At 36.1% G+C, this 16674-nt stretch overlaps 2 protein-coding genes across 2 annotated transcripts; both read right to left on the reverse strand.

Moving 5' to 3' along the window:
• Positions 1-5333: 5333 nt before the first annotated feature.
• On the reverse strand, positions 5334-5828 carry LOC135125947 (ATP-dependent DNA helicase pif1-like). Its single transcript, XM_064051734.1, has one exon. The coding sequence runs from the start codon at positions 5826-5828 to the stop codon at positions 5334-5336; it is 495 nt and encodes a 164-aa protein (XP_063907804.1).
• A 7613-nt stretch (positions 5829-13441) lies between these two features.
• On the reverse strand, positions 13442-16425 carry LOC135125948 (uncharacterized). Its single transcript, XM_064051735.1, has 5 exons — positions 16125-16425; positions 15771-15775; positions 15672-15725; positions 15127-15177; positions 13442-15034 (listed from the first exon to the last, which is right to left on the reverse strand). The coding sequence occupies exons 1-5, from the start codon at positions 16423-16425 to the stop codon at positions 13442-13444; spliced, it is 2004 nt and encodes a 667-aa protein (XP_063907805.1).
• Positions 16426-16674: the final 249 nt, after the last annotated feature.

The following is a 16674-nucleotide window of genomic DNA, read 5'->3' on the forward strand; positions in this document are numbered from 1 at the left end:
ATTGCCACTTTTCTACTTCATTTATAGAGAGATGCAAAAATAGTTCAAGGACGCGGTTATAACTCCCACTCCTCATTATCATTGCCACTGCAGTGTCGCGCGGCGAAATGCAAGATTTAACATACATATCAGTAGTTCATTGCTTTTATTATATATATATATAATGGGTTTCTCGAAAACGGCTCTAACGATTTCGATGAAATTTACAGGTTAGGGGTTTTTTGGGTCAAGAAATCGATTGATCATAGTTTTAACTTCTGAAAATTACAGCTTCATGCATTTTCAGCAATTTTCAGGCAGTGAATTATATTTGTTGCTAGGCAACATCAGATGACACTACACGAACACGAGATTGTTTTATATGAGAAGTTTGGGTGACAGTCTGACAGTACGTTTGACGTACCTTTTTATCTTCAATTTTACGTACCGAAACATACTCCACTGTATAGAGGACGTTGAAATTCACCTCCTAAGGTGAGAAAATTTACCAAAAACTAAACAGTGAGCGGATAAAAGGCACACGAAAGTGTGTTGAATTGAGATTATTTTGTCAAGCATTCACTTCAGAGGTTCCACGGTCAGTGTCAACATGTGATCGTTTTCGGGGATGGGACCATGTTATTTGAGTTTTCGTAAATGGCATCTTCGGGAGCAGGGTTGAGATTGAGAAATTAGGAATAACACAAAAGAGCACGGTAACTCAGTATGTTAACCACACCAGAGGCGAAACTCTTCTGGCAGTAAGAATGTGGTTGTGACCTTTTTCTAGAGTCGAGAGAGAGAACTACGAAAAAAAAAAGAACGACAGAGAGAAAACTTGGGTAACAAATGAGATGTCAAACAATAATTCCAGTTTTCTGTTCTTTAATCTCTACATGTCACTTATCAGTGTTTAAAACAAAGACTGCTTATGGAATTTCTTTTCTAATGTGTATTTTTAAGTAGAGCGTGTACTTAAAAATGCATACTATACGCATATTTATCTGTCCTAATCTGATCTAATACTACCAAACGAGCCGAGTGAAACTCGGTCAACCAGATATTGTAATATTATTAATAATAAACTTGTTACGCTATAAGTTGGTACTTCTGAATAAATTTTTTTGAGACAATAAAGAATCCACAAATGGAATATTGTAGCATCAAGGATCAGTTAAATACAGCTATCTCACTGGTCAAATTTATATACGCCGATTTGTTGAAACTACTTAACGATCGAAGACACTTTCAAAAGTACATGATTCTCTATGATCGTGTTTTTAGTGTGTCGTTAGTTAATTCAGCACCAGTTGAGTAGCCGTTTTTGGAATACTACTATTGATTAGAGTTTTCCTTATTCGTAAATGTTTTCATTCATTGTGGTTGGTTCTTAATATTGATGATGGTCAATTTGTTCGATTCAATTTACGTATCTACAAGAAAATATCATTTTTTTTATATTTATTATTGATCACCGGTTTTAATGTTTTATTAAGTACCTAGTCGTATTCAATCGATGTCAATTTTATTTCCATACACTGCGCATATTTCATGGAACCACGATATTAGTACGAAACTTGTGTTTGAAGGCACACATTTCTCTGGCACCAGGTCAAAACGATTTGTTACGCACCTCTTTAAACATAAATCGTTAGTTTTGAAAACAATGTTTGATGTAATTAAAACGATAAAGTGCTAAACCAAAAATAATGAGGTTCATTCCAGTCAGTCTTCATACTTACCGCTTTAATAAAATTAGAAGCATATGTTCGCAAATACGAAGGTTATTTAAAGGACATCGCACTGCCAGTTGCAAGTTATCAATACTTTCCTATCAAATGTCTTAAGATGATGGTGGGACACATGTTCGTTGGTGCTATAATAGCTTCCCTAATGAATGCTTGATTATTTTAGCCTGTAGCTTTCAGATTACCGTTTTAAAAACGCAAACACCTTATAGTATTTTCCAATGTCTATGTTTCGTTTAATATGAAGAGATGACTTTATCATTGGAAAATGAGCTCAAAGAGTGGAAGATTTCCAGATATGGGACTTTTTTTAAAAATATACTAATACAATGTCTTTTATGAACTTTTCTGCAACGTTTTGACTTTGCATCAATCTAAAAATTTGTTGTAGGCGATTTTGTACTGTTGTCTCGATTTTGCGGGTAGTAATTCTTGACTCGCCCCTTGAGCACCTTCTTGAATATCCAGGGGCACTACCTCAGGTGCTTCACTTTCCATTATAAAATTTTGATTAATTTACAAATCAATACAAAATGAAAACTGCACTTCACGTAAATTGGCGCAAATAATAAACAGTAGCTTTTTGTTTCACCGCCATAAGCTAATTGATTTTTTTTTGGGCAAATACTAATTTTTAACAACGATTTTTCTCTTTCAAAGAAGTAGTCATATAAAAATGTTGTATGATGTACCTACGTGCTAAAAATGCATTGTTTTTCTCTTAGGTTCCTCTATTTGGGCTGGTGTCCTCGTTCCGGAAACTTTCCTACCCAAAAATAATTTTACATTTTCAACACTTATATCATAATTAACAACTAATATTATTTTGCAAAAATTAAAATTTAAGTTACCAATTTCTCCCGTTATTCCTTTTGATTTTGTCGTCTTCTTTGTTACTGGAATTTACAAAAAGTAATCTGCGGTTATGTACCACTAGAACTGTGACTATAACCCTGTCAATCTTCAAAACTCCTAATTTGATACATGTAGCAGCAGAGTTAGGTATTGTAAATTATTGGAACCCAAGTTTTGCGTTTTAGGTTTCAACAAACAATTTATTTTTTAACCGTTTACATAACACATTGTTTCGTATTGAATATAAAGCTCCAACATTTCTTCAGTCTCCATTTTTTTAGACCTTTTCACCAAGAGGCTTAATAGTAAGTTCGTGGATCTAAAACAAGCTGAAATAGGCACACAACAACAAAATTTTTAACCTACTTGAACATGCTCCGGCGTCGAGAGTGCGTACACAATACCATCAGCAATATCCTCACTTTTCAATATAGGCATCTGTTCCATTGCAGTTCTTCTCTCGGGAGTTTGATTCGGATTTAAAGTACTCAATTCGCTTTCAACCAATCCAGGACCAACACTGTGCAAACGACGAAGTCAACAACAAATCATATAAATGACGAAACTTGCAGTAATTTTTATTTTAAGACCTTGCTGATTCAATTCTTGTCTCAAACTTTCAGTCAGAGCGGTTACAGCAAATTTCTACGGAGGGTACATGCTTAGTCCAGGATACAATACTTGGTGTTCCAATACGCTGTTCACATGTACGATGTGGCCACTGATTTTGTTCTCTTTCATGATTTTGACTGCTTCTCGTGTGGCAATCCTCAATGCTATCACGTTTAGATCAAAAACTGATTTCCAGTCTTCAGTTTTGCCTTCTGTTAGGTTTGTTGAAGCCGTTTTTCCGGCAAAACCTTCAGAGTATCTTCCTCTTTAGGTAAGTCAGCTTTGATGGCATGGAGTTTTCCTTTTTTGCTTGAGAATTGCTTGGCACGTTGTTCTATACGTTCAGAGCGACGAGCCACACCTAGTACCTAAAATGATGTTTAAGCAATTTATTAGTCGAGATGAAAGGTGGTCTTACGATTAAGCCTTGTTATTTAATTCACTCTACTTGCATTGCCCACGGTTTAAACAGAGTGGCTGAAGGAATACGTTTGCAGTTTCCTACTGTTAATAAATTAGTGGCAAATGGTAAAAAGATTTTTGTTAAAGCCCCACAAAGAGTGCAACATTTTAAAGAAAAATTTCGAAACATACCATTGCCCCCAGAGCCGATTATAACGAGGCGGGAACATGGTTACAGACCACATTTTATTATGACAAATATATCAAAGAATCTGAGGAAGTAGTTACGGAGTTTAGCAAAGATTCTTCTCAATCGATTAAAGATTGCATAAATATTTTGGAAAACAAAGATTTGCGACAAGATCTAGCTTTTCTAAGAAGCAATTATCAATTCGTATGTGAGGTAATAGAAAAGTTAGAAAAACCCAACATGTTGTTGGTAGATGCCATAAACTTAGCGACAGAATTTAAACAACAAGCAAACGCAGTAAGGGGTGATATTGGTACTAGAGTATCTCAAAAACTTGACGAAGTGTTAAATAAAAATGCAGGTTTCGGTGTTCTTTCCGACGTTGCTCGTGTTTTTACAAGGCCAGAAGGTGGAAAATTTGGAGTTAGATTCAACAGTAGTTGCAAAATTCAAATTTGCGCCAACAACGAATGTGGATGTTGTACGCACATTCTCAAATTTTAAACACATTTTAATGATCGGCGAAAAAATTTTACAGTGGACAACTTGGAACATATTACAATCATAAATTGTTTTAAAGAAAACTGAAATACGTGTGTAAAATATAAAGTCTAGGATTATTGTAATAATACTTTATCCAAAGTTCTAAGAAGTGTTCTTTGATTATGTTTTTAATGCTTTTTTGCTTAAAATAAAACTTTTTTATTGAAAATGTTGTGCTTATTTAAGCGCTTATTCTTAATTTTTTTGTGCTTATAAATCCGCTCTCTAGTAGGAATTACTTATTTAATCCTATCCGAAATGTATATGTTATATTTGCTTCCAAAATAAGAGAGTAAAACTACCTGCAAAACTGACTTGACTTTTAGGGATTTATAACCCCAAGCAGTAGGTGGGCCATAAAATCGCTTTCGGATTCAGACAAAGGGCGCTGTCTCTCAAACTTGGAGTAACAAGACCGCACTTACTTAATTCTGTGTAATTTGTTGTTTGTAAACATTATGTTTCATAACAACAACTTGAGTTGGAAGTTATCATATTTACTTAGGAATTCACTTTTGAGATAAGTTTAGTAACATTATCCAGGTACAAACTTTCTAGTTTTGAGCTTTTATAAGAAATATTTTCTTCAAAATTTTAACATTTGTTTTTCTGCTTTCGTTGTGTGTGTTTCTCCCTTTATTGTGTTGCTACATATCTCTCTTTACACTTTATCATCAAACAGTCTTTTTCAAGACTAAAGTCTTTGGTCGGATTTCCATAAGATTCAATACTTGGCAATAATATTTAGGTACTAGCTGACCCGGCAGACTTCGTACTGCCTCAATCGATAAATAAAAGACCTAAACCTTTGTATAAAATAATTTTAAAACAAACAAAACGAATCCGTATTTAATAAAAAAGCATATTGTGAATGAAGCATGAAGTTTTATTATTATTTTCGACACATCATGTTGCTTAATTACAAAATAGAGTTTTCCTGAGATACTGGATAAGGTTTAAATTTGATATTGACAGACACACATTGCTATGATACAGTTTGTTAATCAATTTAAAGCTTTCTCATGAACTATATTTTTTGTTTTGTTTTGTGGTGCGTAAATAAACAAAGAAGACGGTTTTCCGACACGCGAACACGCGACGTATAATTGTCCATGCGCGAAACAGGGAAACTCCAAGGTGATTCCGCAAACTTCTAACGATTGTCCTTGCGATTTATTTATGGTCATCGCAAAGGCCAGACGTAGTGGAAATTGTAAATGTTTAAAATCGAATGGTAAAATCGTTGGAATCATCGGTATCCGCGGGATCAAGACATCCTCTCCTTTGCATTTTCCTTTTATGATTGTTGCCTCAATGACGTTATTCATCAGCTTTTTCACAACCAGTCTTGTTCCATTGCACAGTCGAGGTTGATTAATGTTACGCAGCATGATAACAACTGACCCTATTTTTAACTGCAAATTGTGAGGTGGTAATCCAGACAATTCCAATGAATTTAAAAACTCCGTGGGATAGTTGACTACGTCATCCTGGTTCATAACGGTGTCGACTGATTTGAAGGAAACCAACTGTCCTGGAAGAAAATTCTAAATGGTCGCATTGAGATCTTCGACATCTTTATTTTTCGCCGCCAATATTGCTCGTTCACCCAGCCAATTATGGTTATTGAACTTTTGCGCTATATCTGGGAAAACACGCTGAATAAGCTCCTCTTTTGAGTCTGTGATGTGACAGAAATCTGTGGGTAACGTGATGAATCAGGTCGAAGTGTCCACTGCAACTTTATTATTTCCAATGTCTAACAACTGCTTCGCAAACACATTCGCAGTTTCATCTTGTTGCAAAAATACTCGCATGTTAGTTGTTAATTGGAGTGTCTTTACATACTGCCACAAATTCGATGATTTTAGGCATGCATTTAGTTCATCAGCAACACTTGATCGGGGAATAACTGGAAGAGTCTGACGAAAATCACTTGACAACAGAATCATGGCCCCACCAAAAATATTTTGGTTGTCACGAAGATCTTTCAACGTTCTGTCCAGTGCCTCCAGTGACCTCTTATAATAATATTAATAATAATAATAATAATAATAATAATATTTATTGATTCCAACAGGATACACCCACTTACCGGAATCAAGTAAACACAAGAGTTACATCGTACTAAGTACATAAAAGAATTAGAAGAATTAAATAAAATAACAGTGATTGTAATAATGATAACAACTACTTAAATTATACCATAAATTAATTAACTAAATGACTTAAATTAATAACTGATAATATATAATACATCTGGATGCTGTATATGAATGAACTGAATACACGCAAATCGTTTAAAGTTCTACACTACTACAAGTCTTTCATACAGGAACAAACATAATTTACAGAATCAAAAAATATATCACAACTGCTAGCAATACCATTGAAAAGAGAGCACATTAAGGCAACAGGAGATCTAGCTAGTGCGTTGGTACGAGAAGCAGAAATGTAAAATAACACATGTTGGCGAACTGCAGAAGAACGAGGCACTAAAAAATTTATTTTGCCAAGAAGTAAAGGGCAGTCTAATTTATTATTAAGTAGGTTGTACAAAAATCTTATTGTTAAAATATTGCGACGTGTATAAAGAGATAAAATATTAAACCTATCTAGCAGAGTAGAGTGATTGAAACCCTGAGGAGGATATACAGCATCTTGTTTAAAAGCCAACCATTTAAGAAATTTTCTTTGAACGGCCTCTAGACTACTACGATGAACTGCGTAAATTGGTGACCAGATAACAGCTCCATATTCCAGCCTCGAACGCACTAGGGAATAAAAAAGTAATTTCAAAGTGCTTTCGTTATGAAAGTCACTGCAGTTTCGGTAAATAAATCCATAAGTTTTATATGCCTTAGTGATAATCTCAGTAATATGTTTTACAAAAGTGAATCTATTATCAAATACAACACCTGTACAAGCTGTCTACGCGTTCCAAAACAGATCCATTTATGTTGTAATCAAAGTAAGTAGTCTGATTTCTTCGTGTGTATGAAACAACTTTGCATTTTGCGATGTTCAGTTTCAAGCGATTCTCCGTACACCATGTACATGCAAGATCTAGACACATTTGTAAAACAACACAATCTTGTATACCATTTATCTTAGTGAAAAGCTTAAAGTCATCCGCAAACATTAATTTCTGACAAGTAATATTATTAACTAGATCATTAATAAAAAGTAAGAATAGCAGAGGCCCCAAATTTGATCCTTGTGGTACACCCGACGTTGGAACAAAAGGCTTAGAAGTGAAATTTCTATACTTGACACAAAATTGTCTCTGACGCAAATAGGAACAGAAAAGTTTAATTAAGGATTGAGAGAAGCCAAAGTGATTTAATTTTTCCATCAATATAAAATGATCTATTTGATCAAAAGCCTTTGTAAAATCGGTATATATCACATCGCATTGCTCTTTATTATCTATGACTTCTGATACATACTGAGAAAAAATGGCCAAATTCGTAATCGTCCATCTTTTCTGAGTAAAGCCATGTTGATGTATAGAAATTGACTGCTTAGTTTGATTGTAAATATCAGAATATAAAGTTGTTTCAAATACTTTGGCGAAATTGCAGAGTAGAGAAATACCTCTGTAATTGGTAACATCACTTGGATTTCCTTTTTTTAGAATCGGACATATATACGCATGTTTCCATAAAGAAGGGAAAACTGAGTGCTTAAGTATAAGATTAAATAATACACTTAACGGATGCGCTAGCGACCATGCACAGTCTTTAAGTATGAAAGAAGGAACGCCATCAATTCCCATTGTGAGAGAGTCCTTTGATCGTTTCAGAATTTCCAACACCTCCTGTGATGAGATCGGAGAAGCGATAATTTGTGCAGAAGATCTAATTTTAGGGGGTGGTTGTGTGTGGTCCCTAGGAGTAGAACAAATAAAGACACTATTGAAATATTCGCCAAAAGCATTAACGATGTCTGAGGGGGTAGAGAGTTCGGCACCGTCATACACCATAAGACCAGGAATTCTGGTACTCCCTTTTTTGGATTGAATAAAAGCCCAAAACTTTTTCGGGTCTGCAGAAATAGACTTCTCAGTGTTTGATATGTACTGTTACGACACCTTTTGTGCCGACCGACCTATGCGCTGGTGGAGATGGGGTATACAAAAAAGACGGTTAACTTACTTATTTCTAATGAAACAAGGAATACACTGGACGCGACACAGCGCCCTTCAAATCACAGATTAATTACCAAATTACACCTTAGCACCTTAGCTTAACATGTACACAGTGGGTCGCACACAGCGCCCTTTTTGATACGAATTACCACCATACAAGTTGCTTCCTCCCTCCTTTGTAGGCAAGTCCTGCGGGAGGATTCGTGGGGGGAAAAATCTGGCACGGCGGTTCCTCTCGTTTTCGTGACGCCCCCTTTGTCGGCTCAGTGGGACGAGTCGGGAGGTGTGGAGGCCTGAGGAATTCTTACGGTCTCCCCAAAGGTTTTTCGTTCTTCATCCCAAAAGAAACTAGTAACGCCACGTCGAAGAGGAAAAAAATTGTAGACAAAAAAACAGAAAAGAAATCGAAAACTTGGCTGTCTCTGTGCAAAGGAAAACCTGGTTTATACGGGATCTCGCAAGGGTGACTTACTTACGGTTCTCTCTTACACTCACTCGCACCCCCGGTAACTTTTCCGGGCTGTCGCTCCGCCAAAAGTTACAACCCCGTACTTTTTGCGTCCGCTGCCAACCGTTACTAGATTCTGTTTAAACGCGATCTCGTCGGATGAGTTGCGGAAATTCCCGATTAGGCGACCAATCGCGCTTTCCCTGCTCAAAATGCCACTCGTTCACCGCAGTCTCTCACTTGCGCCTGACTCGCTGTTATCTAGGCAACCCCTTATTTTCGAACCGTAACAGTACCTTTTGTACGCTTCCTCTATAAGATATTTAGATCTTGATCGATGGAGCTTAAACAACTCCTCATACTGAATCGTTCTGTATTTTTTGTAATTTTTATAGGCTAAAGTTTTTTGTCGAACGCAACGTATTATTTCACTCGTGAACCACGGAGGATAATATTCTCTATGCTTAGAAGAAGAGTATTTTGGTATAGCTAAATTAAACACTTCGTAAAGCTTGTTATAAAAATGAAAACAAGCTTTTTCAACGTCGTCTATATTCTGTAGAGGAGCCCAATCAATGGACGAAAGACTTTCATAAAGTAAAGGGTAGTTGGCTCGTTTAAAATTATATCCATTGTTACAATTCATCATGTGAAACGAGGGTGTGCCTTGAGTGAAGATATTAGAACAATTAATGCAGACCGGCGGATGGTGTGGATCATCCTTGACTAAATAATATTTGGCTCTATCGACAACACAATAAAAGTTAAAAAAAATAAGATCTAGACAACGACCATTGGAATTTTCAATATGATTGTATTGTTGCAATGAATGTAATTCTTTAAAGAAATTTAATATTGAACAGAATTTATCGTTTGAATTGGAGGAGAAGCTCGGAGCATTGAAATCGCCTATAATCAACGTTTGGTGATTTTCCATTAGTATTTCAAGAGACGTAAAAGCATCGAAGAATAATTCATAGTTCTGAGAAGAAGTGTGAGGTGGAATATATAAGACGAAAACTAGTAATTTACGGTTGTTATGACTAGTAATTTTGACACCAACAATATCTATGCAAGGAACAACGTCATTGATGCTCGATAGATCCAATTCAGTGGCAGTGATAGAGCTCCTCACAGCAAGAAGCACCCCACCACCTCTTGTTACCCCTAGAGATTCTAAGGCGCGGTTTTTTCGATAAATAGTAAATATATCTGTGGATAATTCACTGTTCAGGATATCATTGGTTAACCATGATTCGCTTATAGCTACAAGATCAAATTCACACTGTGTAATTGTATTGTAAAAGTTAGCAACTTTAGACCGCAAACCCCTTACATTTTGGTAAAGGATGTTTAAAGACTTGCAAGTGGGTGTTGGCGTTAGTTTAAAGACTTGACTATTTTTGGAATGCCATTAACATGTCGAATTCTCAAGTTGGTTTCACCATTGTTCAACCTAATAATCATGTCGTTTTTGACTTGCTTATAATAGTCAATTTGTCGTGGGGTTTTGTCAAAAGAAATCGATACCTTTTTGTGCTCAGGTGAATTCCGTAAAGTCTTGGCATTCTTTGTAAAACTTAGAACTTCCAGGTCATTACGTAGAATGATTTTTATAGGTCTGGCCTTAGTATCGGATCGTCGACCCAATCGTTGAATTTTAATATTATCGTCATCAAAGCTGGGGTTAATACATTTTAAAATATCCTTTACTGACGATTGATCACGCTCAGACGAATGAACTTGGTCGAGTTCGACTTGTTGTTCGTCAACACCGAACATAATCAAATTTTGCTTCCTATTTTGACGCTCCGTTACTTCCGTAACAATATCTTCAAAGCGATCTGACTGTTTGTTGTTAATAGATATTTGTAAATCGTTCAATTTAGCTTCAAAATCAGCTCTTAAGTTGGTGATAGAAGTGGCGATCTCATTTTGAAGCGCGGCAATTGTAGATTTTAGATCTTTAAATTGTGATATAAGGAGTGTTCATTTTATTAAACGGACACCTTTAAAGTAACGCCACTTTTCTAATTTTTAATCTAAATTATTCTAGTTTTTATATATGAAAGCTTTAAGTTGTATCTATTAAATGCCATTTTTGTTTTCAAAATAACTTATTTCTTTTTAAAATGAAGCGAATCGCCATTGGGGCAAGAAAATTATCTTTGCAAATGTGATGCTACGAAAAATTTCCATTGGCGGGACTGCCTAAAATAACTAAATGTTCAAAATCAGCAGTGTTCCAAATAATCAAAAAGTTTGGGGAGTTTAATACTTTAGAAGATTTGCTCAAATCCAAACCAAGAAAAGGCCCGCTTAACGAACATTTTGAGGAAAACATCATTAAACTGCTAAAATTAACGAAATGTATGTCTGTGCGGGAAATACCGAAGACGCAAGGTGTTACCGTAGGTACTGTACAAAATATAAAGACTCGGAATAACATTAGCGCGTATTAAAGCAAAAAATCCCAAAAAGAAGCGAAAAGCAGCGCATACAGTTTCAAAAAAAAAAGCAGGAAGTTATAAACAATTTTGGTCAGGAACAAAAATCGTTGAGTTTTGATGGACAACGAAACGAAGGTTAAAATGGACTGCAATACACTACCCGGTTCCCAGTTTTATAATGCAGTCGTAGGGGAAGATATCCTCGATGACATGAAAACAAAAAAAATTGAAAAGTTTGGGAAAAAAGTCTTAGTGTTGCAACCGATTTGTTCTTGTGGGCTAAAAAGTTTTAGTTTTTTTTTTACGATTGGAACAATTGGGGGCGATGATTACAGGAAAGAATGTATAAAAACGCGATTATCGCCTGTTTATTGCAAACATCATAACCCTCCATTGTTTTGGCCACATTTGGCTTCGGTTCACTACGCTGGTGCCACTCAGGAGCTTCTTAATGCCAATAATGTATAGCTTTTAAAAAAGGAAGATAAACCACTCAACTGTCCTGAGCTTCGTCCACTTGAGCGACAATGGGCAAATATGAAAGCAGTGTTAAGAAAAGATGGCCGAACAACATCATGACTTGGAGAATTTAAAAAAATGTGGCCTCCTGCTACGAAGAAAATCATAAACAAATCTGTGCAAACAGTGATTCGCGGTATTCACGCAATAGTTAGAAAATTTTATAGTTTTTGAATATAATTGATTAGAGAATAAGAATAATTATTTCATTTAACATTGTTAAACATTTTTATAACAAAAAAAAATTAAATTAGCCCAAAGTACTCGAATTAGTAGCAATTTTTCAGTGTCCGCTTTATAAAATGAACATTCCTTATTGTTGTTACAATTGCTGCAGACAACTTTGACAGCTTTGGATTTTGATCTTGTCCATTTCACGTCGTTTTCGGATAAACCGATACATTTTAAGTGTAGAGGTTTCTGACATGCATCGCATGGTAAGGATGATGAGTTAGATACATCTAAGCTACAATTAGGACAAATAAGCATAATGATAAGCAAGACAGGGACACAGAGCTTCACACTCAGGGGCCTATCAGGGTGATTAACTATAAACGTACAGGAAGGCCACGGTTCAGGTGACAAAGAGGTGTGAGTGTGGAAAAAGATTAGCAAAAACAGCAAAAACCCTGTCAGCTGATTTTTACCAATCAATTGCAGTTGCAATGTAAATTAATGTTTTATACGACAAGACAATAATACGTTTATGAAACTTTACCATATGTAGAATGAAGAGACACGCTATCAGATGTGCCAAATTCAATAATTAACATCGATTATACTCGCAGTTAAAATCACAAAATACGCACAACGAAACGCTCGCTACATTCAGCTCGAAAAATTTGGGCCATTGTGCATTCATCCCAAACAATCAATTTGCATACCTGTAGGATATTGGCCATTGCGCTTTTTTTGGCGATGTTGCAAATTGGTGTTTCGGTGATTTGCATGTTTAATGGTAATTTCAAGGCAGAATGTGCAGTTCGCCCGCCTTCTAGCAGAGTCGCAGCTATTCCAGATGAAGCCAACGCTAGAGCAACATCATTTCGCTATCTGATCCTCGCCAAAAGCAATGAAATTAAGAACGTTTTTCCGGTTCCTCCGGGAGCATCAAGGAAATAAATTCCACCAGATCCACTGTTCACAGCTTCTATCAAAGTGTTGTACGCAATTTTTTGTTGTTGATTTAATTGTGGAATATTTGTACGAACTGTTTCGGCCAATGCTTCAATGTCGTACTGTTGTTCTCTTTGCAACTCGTGGTTTAATGCATCGTGCATATGACGATTTGGTGCTGTCATTCCCAAACACGACAATACTTTATTTGCTATCAATAAACACATATCTTCTATCATGATCAATGTCTCATTGTAAATTTCTGTAGTCAATTGTACTGTAGGATTCAAAGTTTGACGGCGCACATGATGCAAACATCCTCAGACATGTCATCTCTATACTTAACCCACAAATCTTTTGGATTCGAGGGGAAACATGTCGATATGATAATCGCAAACAATGTACGAATTTGATGCGGCGATGAAGAAATTACGGAATCCTTGAGCGTATCATCCAGTGCGAATCGTTCTCAAGTAAATGCAATAGTTGACATGCCTCACGGTAAGTCGCACACAGCTGTCCATTAACTGTTCTCAGTTGTTTAAACGATATCGGAGCACGAACATTCACCAACAACAACCGCAAATAATAACATTCATCGTTATTTGGATGTACTGTGTAGATGCGACCCAGAGCGTCTGAAGAAAATACATTTGGATGTCCTTCAACTGGTGTTCCTTGTTTTCTACGCTGAAACGATTTCGATGATGCATTCCAGGTGTAATTGCGTGGCACGTCAGCATACAGCAAAGTGCGAGCAAAATCATCAGTTTGACAGAAACTTGTTAATGTTGTCGACGGTGGACGTGCCGCTCTGTCTGCCGCGTTCGATTCATTAAAATAAACTCGTTGACCATTTTCTAAATGGACTGCCAAATGGACTACTGTAGGGTGTCTTTCATGGATCGCAAATGAAAAGATACGCCAAAATGCTTCGTTGCTACTTACATAGCGACCCATCTGGTACTGTGATATTTCATCATTTGCATTGGTTACAGCGAAGACAGCCATATCACTACCTTTGTTAACATATTTACATATGTACTTTATCGACTTCACAGAGTTACAGTATTCTACATTGATGTGAGTCTCAAAAACTTTGGACAATATTGGCGAGTATGGCATAATCCAACGATTGGCTACATCAACATTTTGTCCTCTTACCTTCACAACTACCGATCGCCCATTATCCGCAACTGATCGCCGACGATACAATGGGTGTCCATCATTTCCCGTTATGGTTTCAGCAAGCAGGTCTCTTGGGTATCGCTTGGAACACTTGCCGTCGACCATACATGGTGAATTGTAGTTGAAAAGTCCGCAAGGTCCATGTATCATGTGTTTGGTAACTACTGCATGCAATTTTGGGTCAACTGTTTCATCTGGAATTTCAGCTGAAATTATGGAATCAATCTGATCTGGCCTTATTTTGTGCACTAACCAGACTAATATGTGCGCATGTGGCAATCCACGCTTTTGCCATTCTACAGAGTACATCCAACAACGGACTCGGCCATACACACAATGCTTTAGTAAGAAATTCATGAGAGATTTTAATCTTTGTTTAAAAACTCTGGCAGTTATGTCATGTCTATCAACTGGTGTTTGGCTATGTAGCAATTCCCTCTTGATTTCGGACCATTTAGGGTTACATGTGAATGTAACAAATAAGTCTGGGCGGCCATAATGCCTAACATATGACATAGCACCCTGAGCATATTCATGCATGTGGCATGGGCTTCCTATATAAGTGGCTGGCAAAATTGTCATTCTTCCCACATTATTCACATTGCCATCCGCATTTATAGCATCACGGAGATGAATGTATTCCTCTGATCGTAGCTGTCGTTGGTTCAAACGGATGTATGTCAATCGTTCAGTCTCAATTTTGACATACATGTCAACTGCAAACTGATGAAAAAGTCTTTGACACATCAAAATATGATTTACTTCACCTTGACGGATCATGAGTCTGTATGAATAGAAATTCATAGCACTAACTTTTTTTGTTGGTTTCAGCACCTGCAATCAAAAATGATAAATGTTTAATTTGTTACTTAGATGAATTGAATTAATAGTTATTTATCTTATTAGTGGGATAGAGCCATTATTACAGGACTACGAGTGTGAAGATTGCAGAAGACGAGGTCGTTAGACCGAGTCATCTGTAATCACACGAGTTGCTGTAATATGCTCTAGCCCACGTATGAAATACAAAACTTTATCTACAACTGCCCAAAAATGAAAAAGAAAAAAGCCGTTTAAATTTTTTTATTAATTAAAAATCAAGAATCAAGAGAATTTTTGCAGTGTTATGACAACCGCTCAAATTTGTTGTAAACAACGCGTCAATTTTTAGAAAAAAAATGTTGTTCAATCGAGAAATGAGTGATTCTGAAGCAGAAAGCTTGCCTTTTGAAACAGAAGAAGCTGCTGCAAACCTAGTGTCTTCATTGTTCCCTGATAAATCAAAAACCAAATACGAAAAATTTTATAAACGGTTCACTGACTGGTGTGCATCGAAGAAAATAAATCATGAAGCAAGATAGAAGGTGCTGTTGGCATTTTTTGAAGATTTGTCGGAAAGTTATAAGTGCAGCAGCCTTTGAGCTGTATGTGAAGGTTATATCGACACTTCGATTGAAAACAAGAAAAAGACCTCTTCTGATATTCTTGGAGGTGATTCTGGAGCCAGAACAAATACTGCCAGTAGCTACAACCGAGATTCACGCATTGTTAGAAGAGAAATCTTAAATACTGGAGCTGTAACAAACATTTTGTCAACAAAACCTAAGCATTATGGACAAAGATACAAATCATTTCATTTCATCTGGTATTAATATCAGTAATTGTAAGAAATGTATTATCGACGTGTATAACAAATAAGTTAAGAATTAATCAATGTAATTTGTTGTAATTTACATGTTAATAAAATTCAACTAAGAAGTGGAGACCTTCATTACACCACTAGTGGTGTAATCTTTCTATTACACCACTAGTGGAATAAGAGGGTTTATTATTCAACTCAAACAATGCCGAATGAGTTGTGTAATATGGCCTTTATAAAGCAGTTGTAGATAAAATATTATTTAATCTTGTTCAATTTATTTACCTGTTACTTCATTTACCATTTTGATATTAAAATGGTATCCATCTTCCCCCTGCCAAAAGATCAAAGGATATTGTAATGCATCATAACTCCTGTGTGTTTCAGATACACGTTTTAAATCACTATTTCGACGATGAAGCACAATATCTCTAGACTGTAAATTTTCTCCCACAATGATAACAGCCACTTCGTCAATGGTAGGTGAATTAAACCTCCTTGTGTGTTTACCGGCAGGTGTTTTGTCAGCTCGAATGATAATCTTATGGCTATCAGATGGCATCAGATCCAATGCTATTTTAAACATGTTTACTAAATTGTTATTCTGATGAAGAAACATTTGTAATTCATGGACAATGGTTCTCTTCACTGTTGGATTGTGAGCACAACGATTATCAACTTCCGCATCTGAATTGCCCATAAAATAAATTTGTAAAAATTGATAATCTGCATCAGGTACTGGTAACAGTGTCCCCAATAAGTGATAAATTTGTCATTGTATCTGTAATTTTTAAAAATTTATCGATTAATTATTTCCGACATATATATTTTAGTA

This window comes from Zophobas morio, unplaced genomic scaffold (assembly GCF_036711695.1).
Source record: "Zophobas morio isolate AGI-343-1 ecotype UQ-CSIRO unplaced genomic scaffold, CSIRO_AGI_Zmor_V1 ptg000009l, whole genome shotgun sequence".
NCBI lineage: Eukaryota > Metazoa > Arthropoda > Insecta > Coleoptera > Tenebrionidae > Zophobas > Zophobas morio.

What these genes read in the sequence shown, in the direction of transcription:
- LOC135125947 (XM_064051734.1), bottom strand. Translation starts at nt 5,828, where the DNA reads ATGAACCAGGATGACGTAGTCAACTATCCCACGGAGTTTTTAAATTCA.
- LOC135125948 (XM_064051735.1), bottom strand. Translation starts at nt 16,425, where the DNA reads ATGTTTAAAATAGCATTGGATCTGATGCCATCTGATAGCCATAAGATT. An exon ending in CTCCAAGAATATCAGAAGAG is followed by an intron (nt 15,178 to 15,671) that starts GTCTTTTTCTTG and finishes GTGTGATTACAG; the next exon opens with ATGACTCGGTCTAACGACCT. An exon ending in ATCTTCACACTCGTAGTCCT is followed by an intron (nt 15,035 to 15,126) that starts GTAATAATGGCT and finishes TTTTGATTGCAG; the next exon opens with GTGCTGAAACCAACAAAAAA.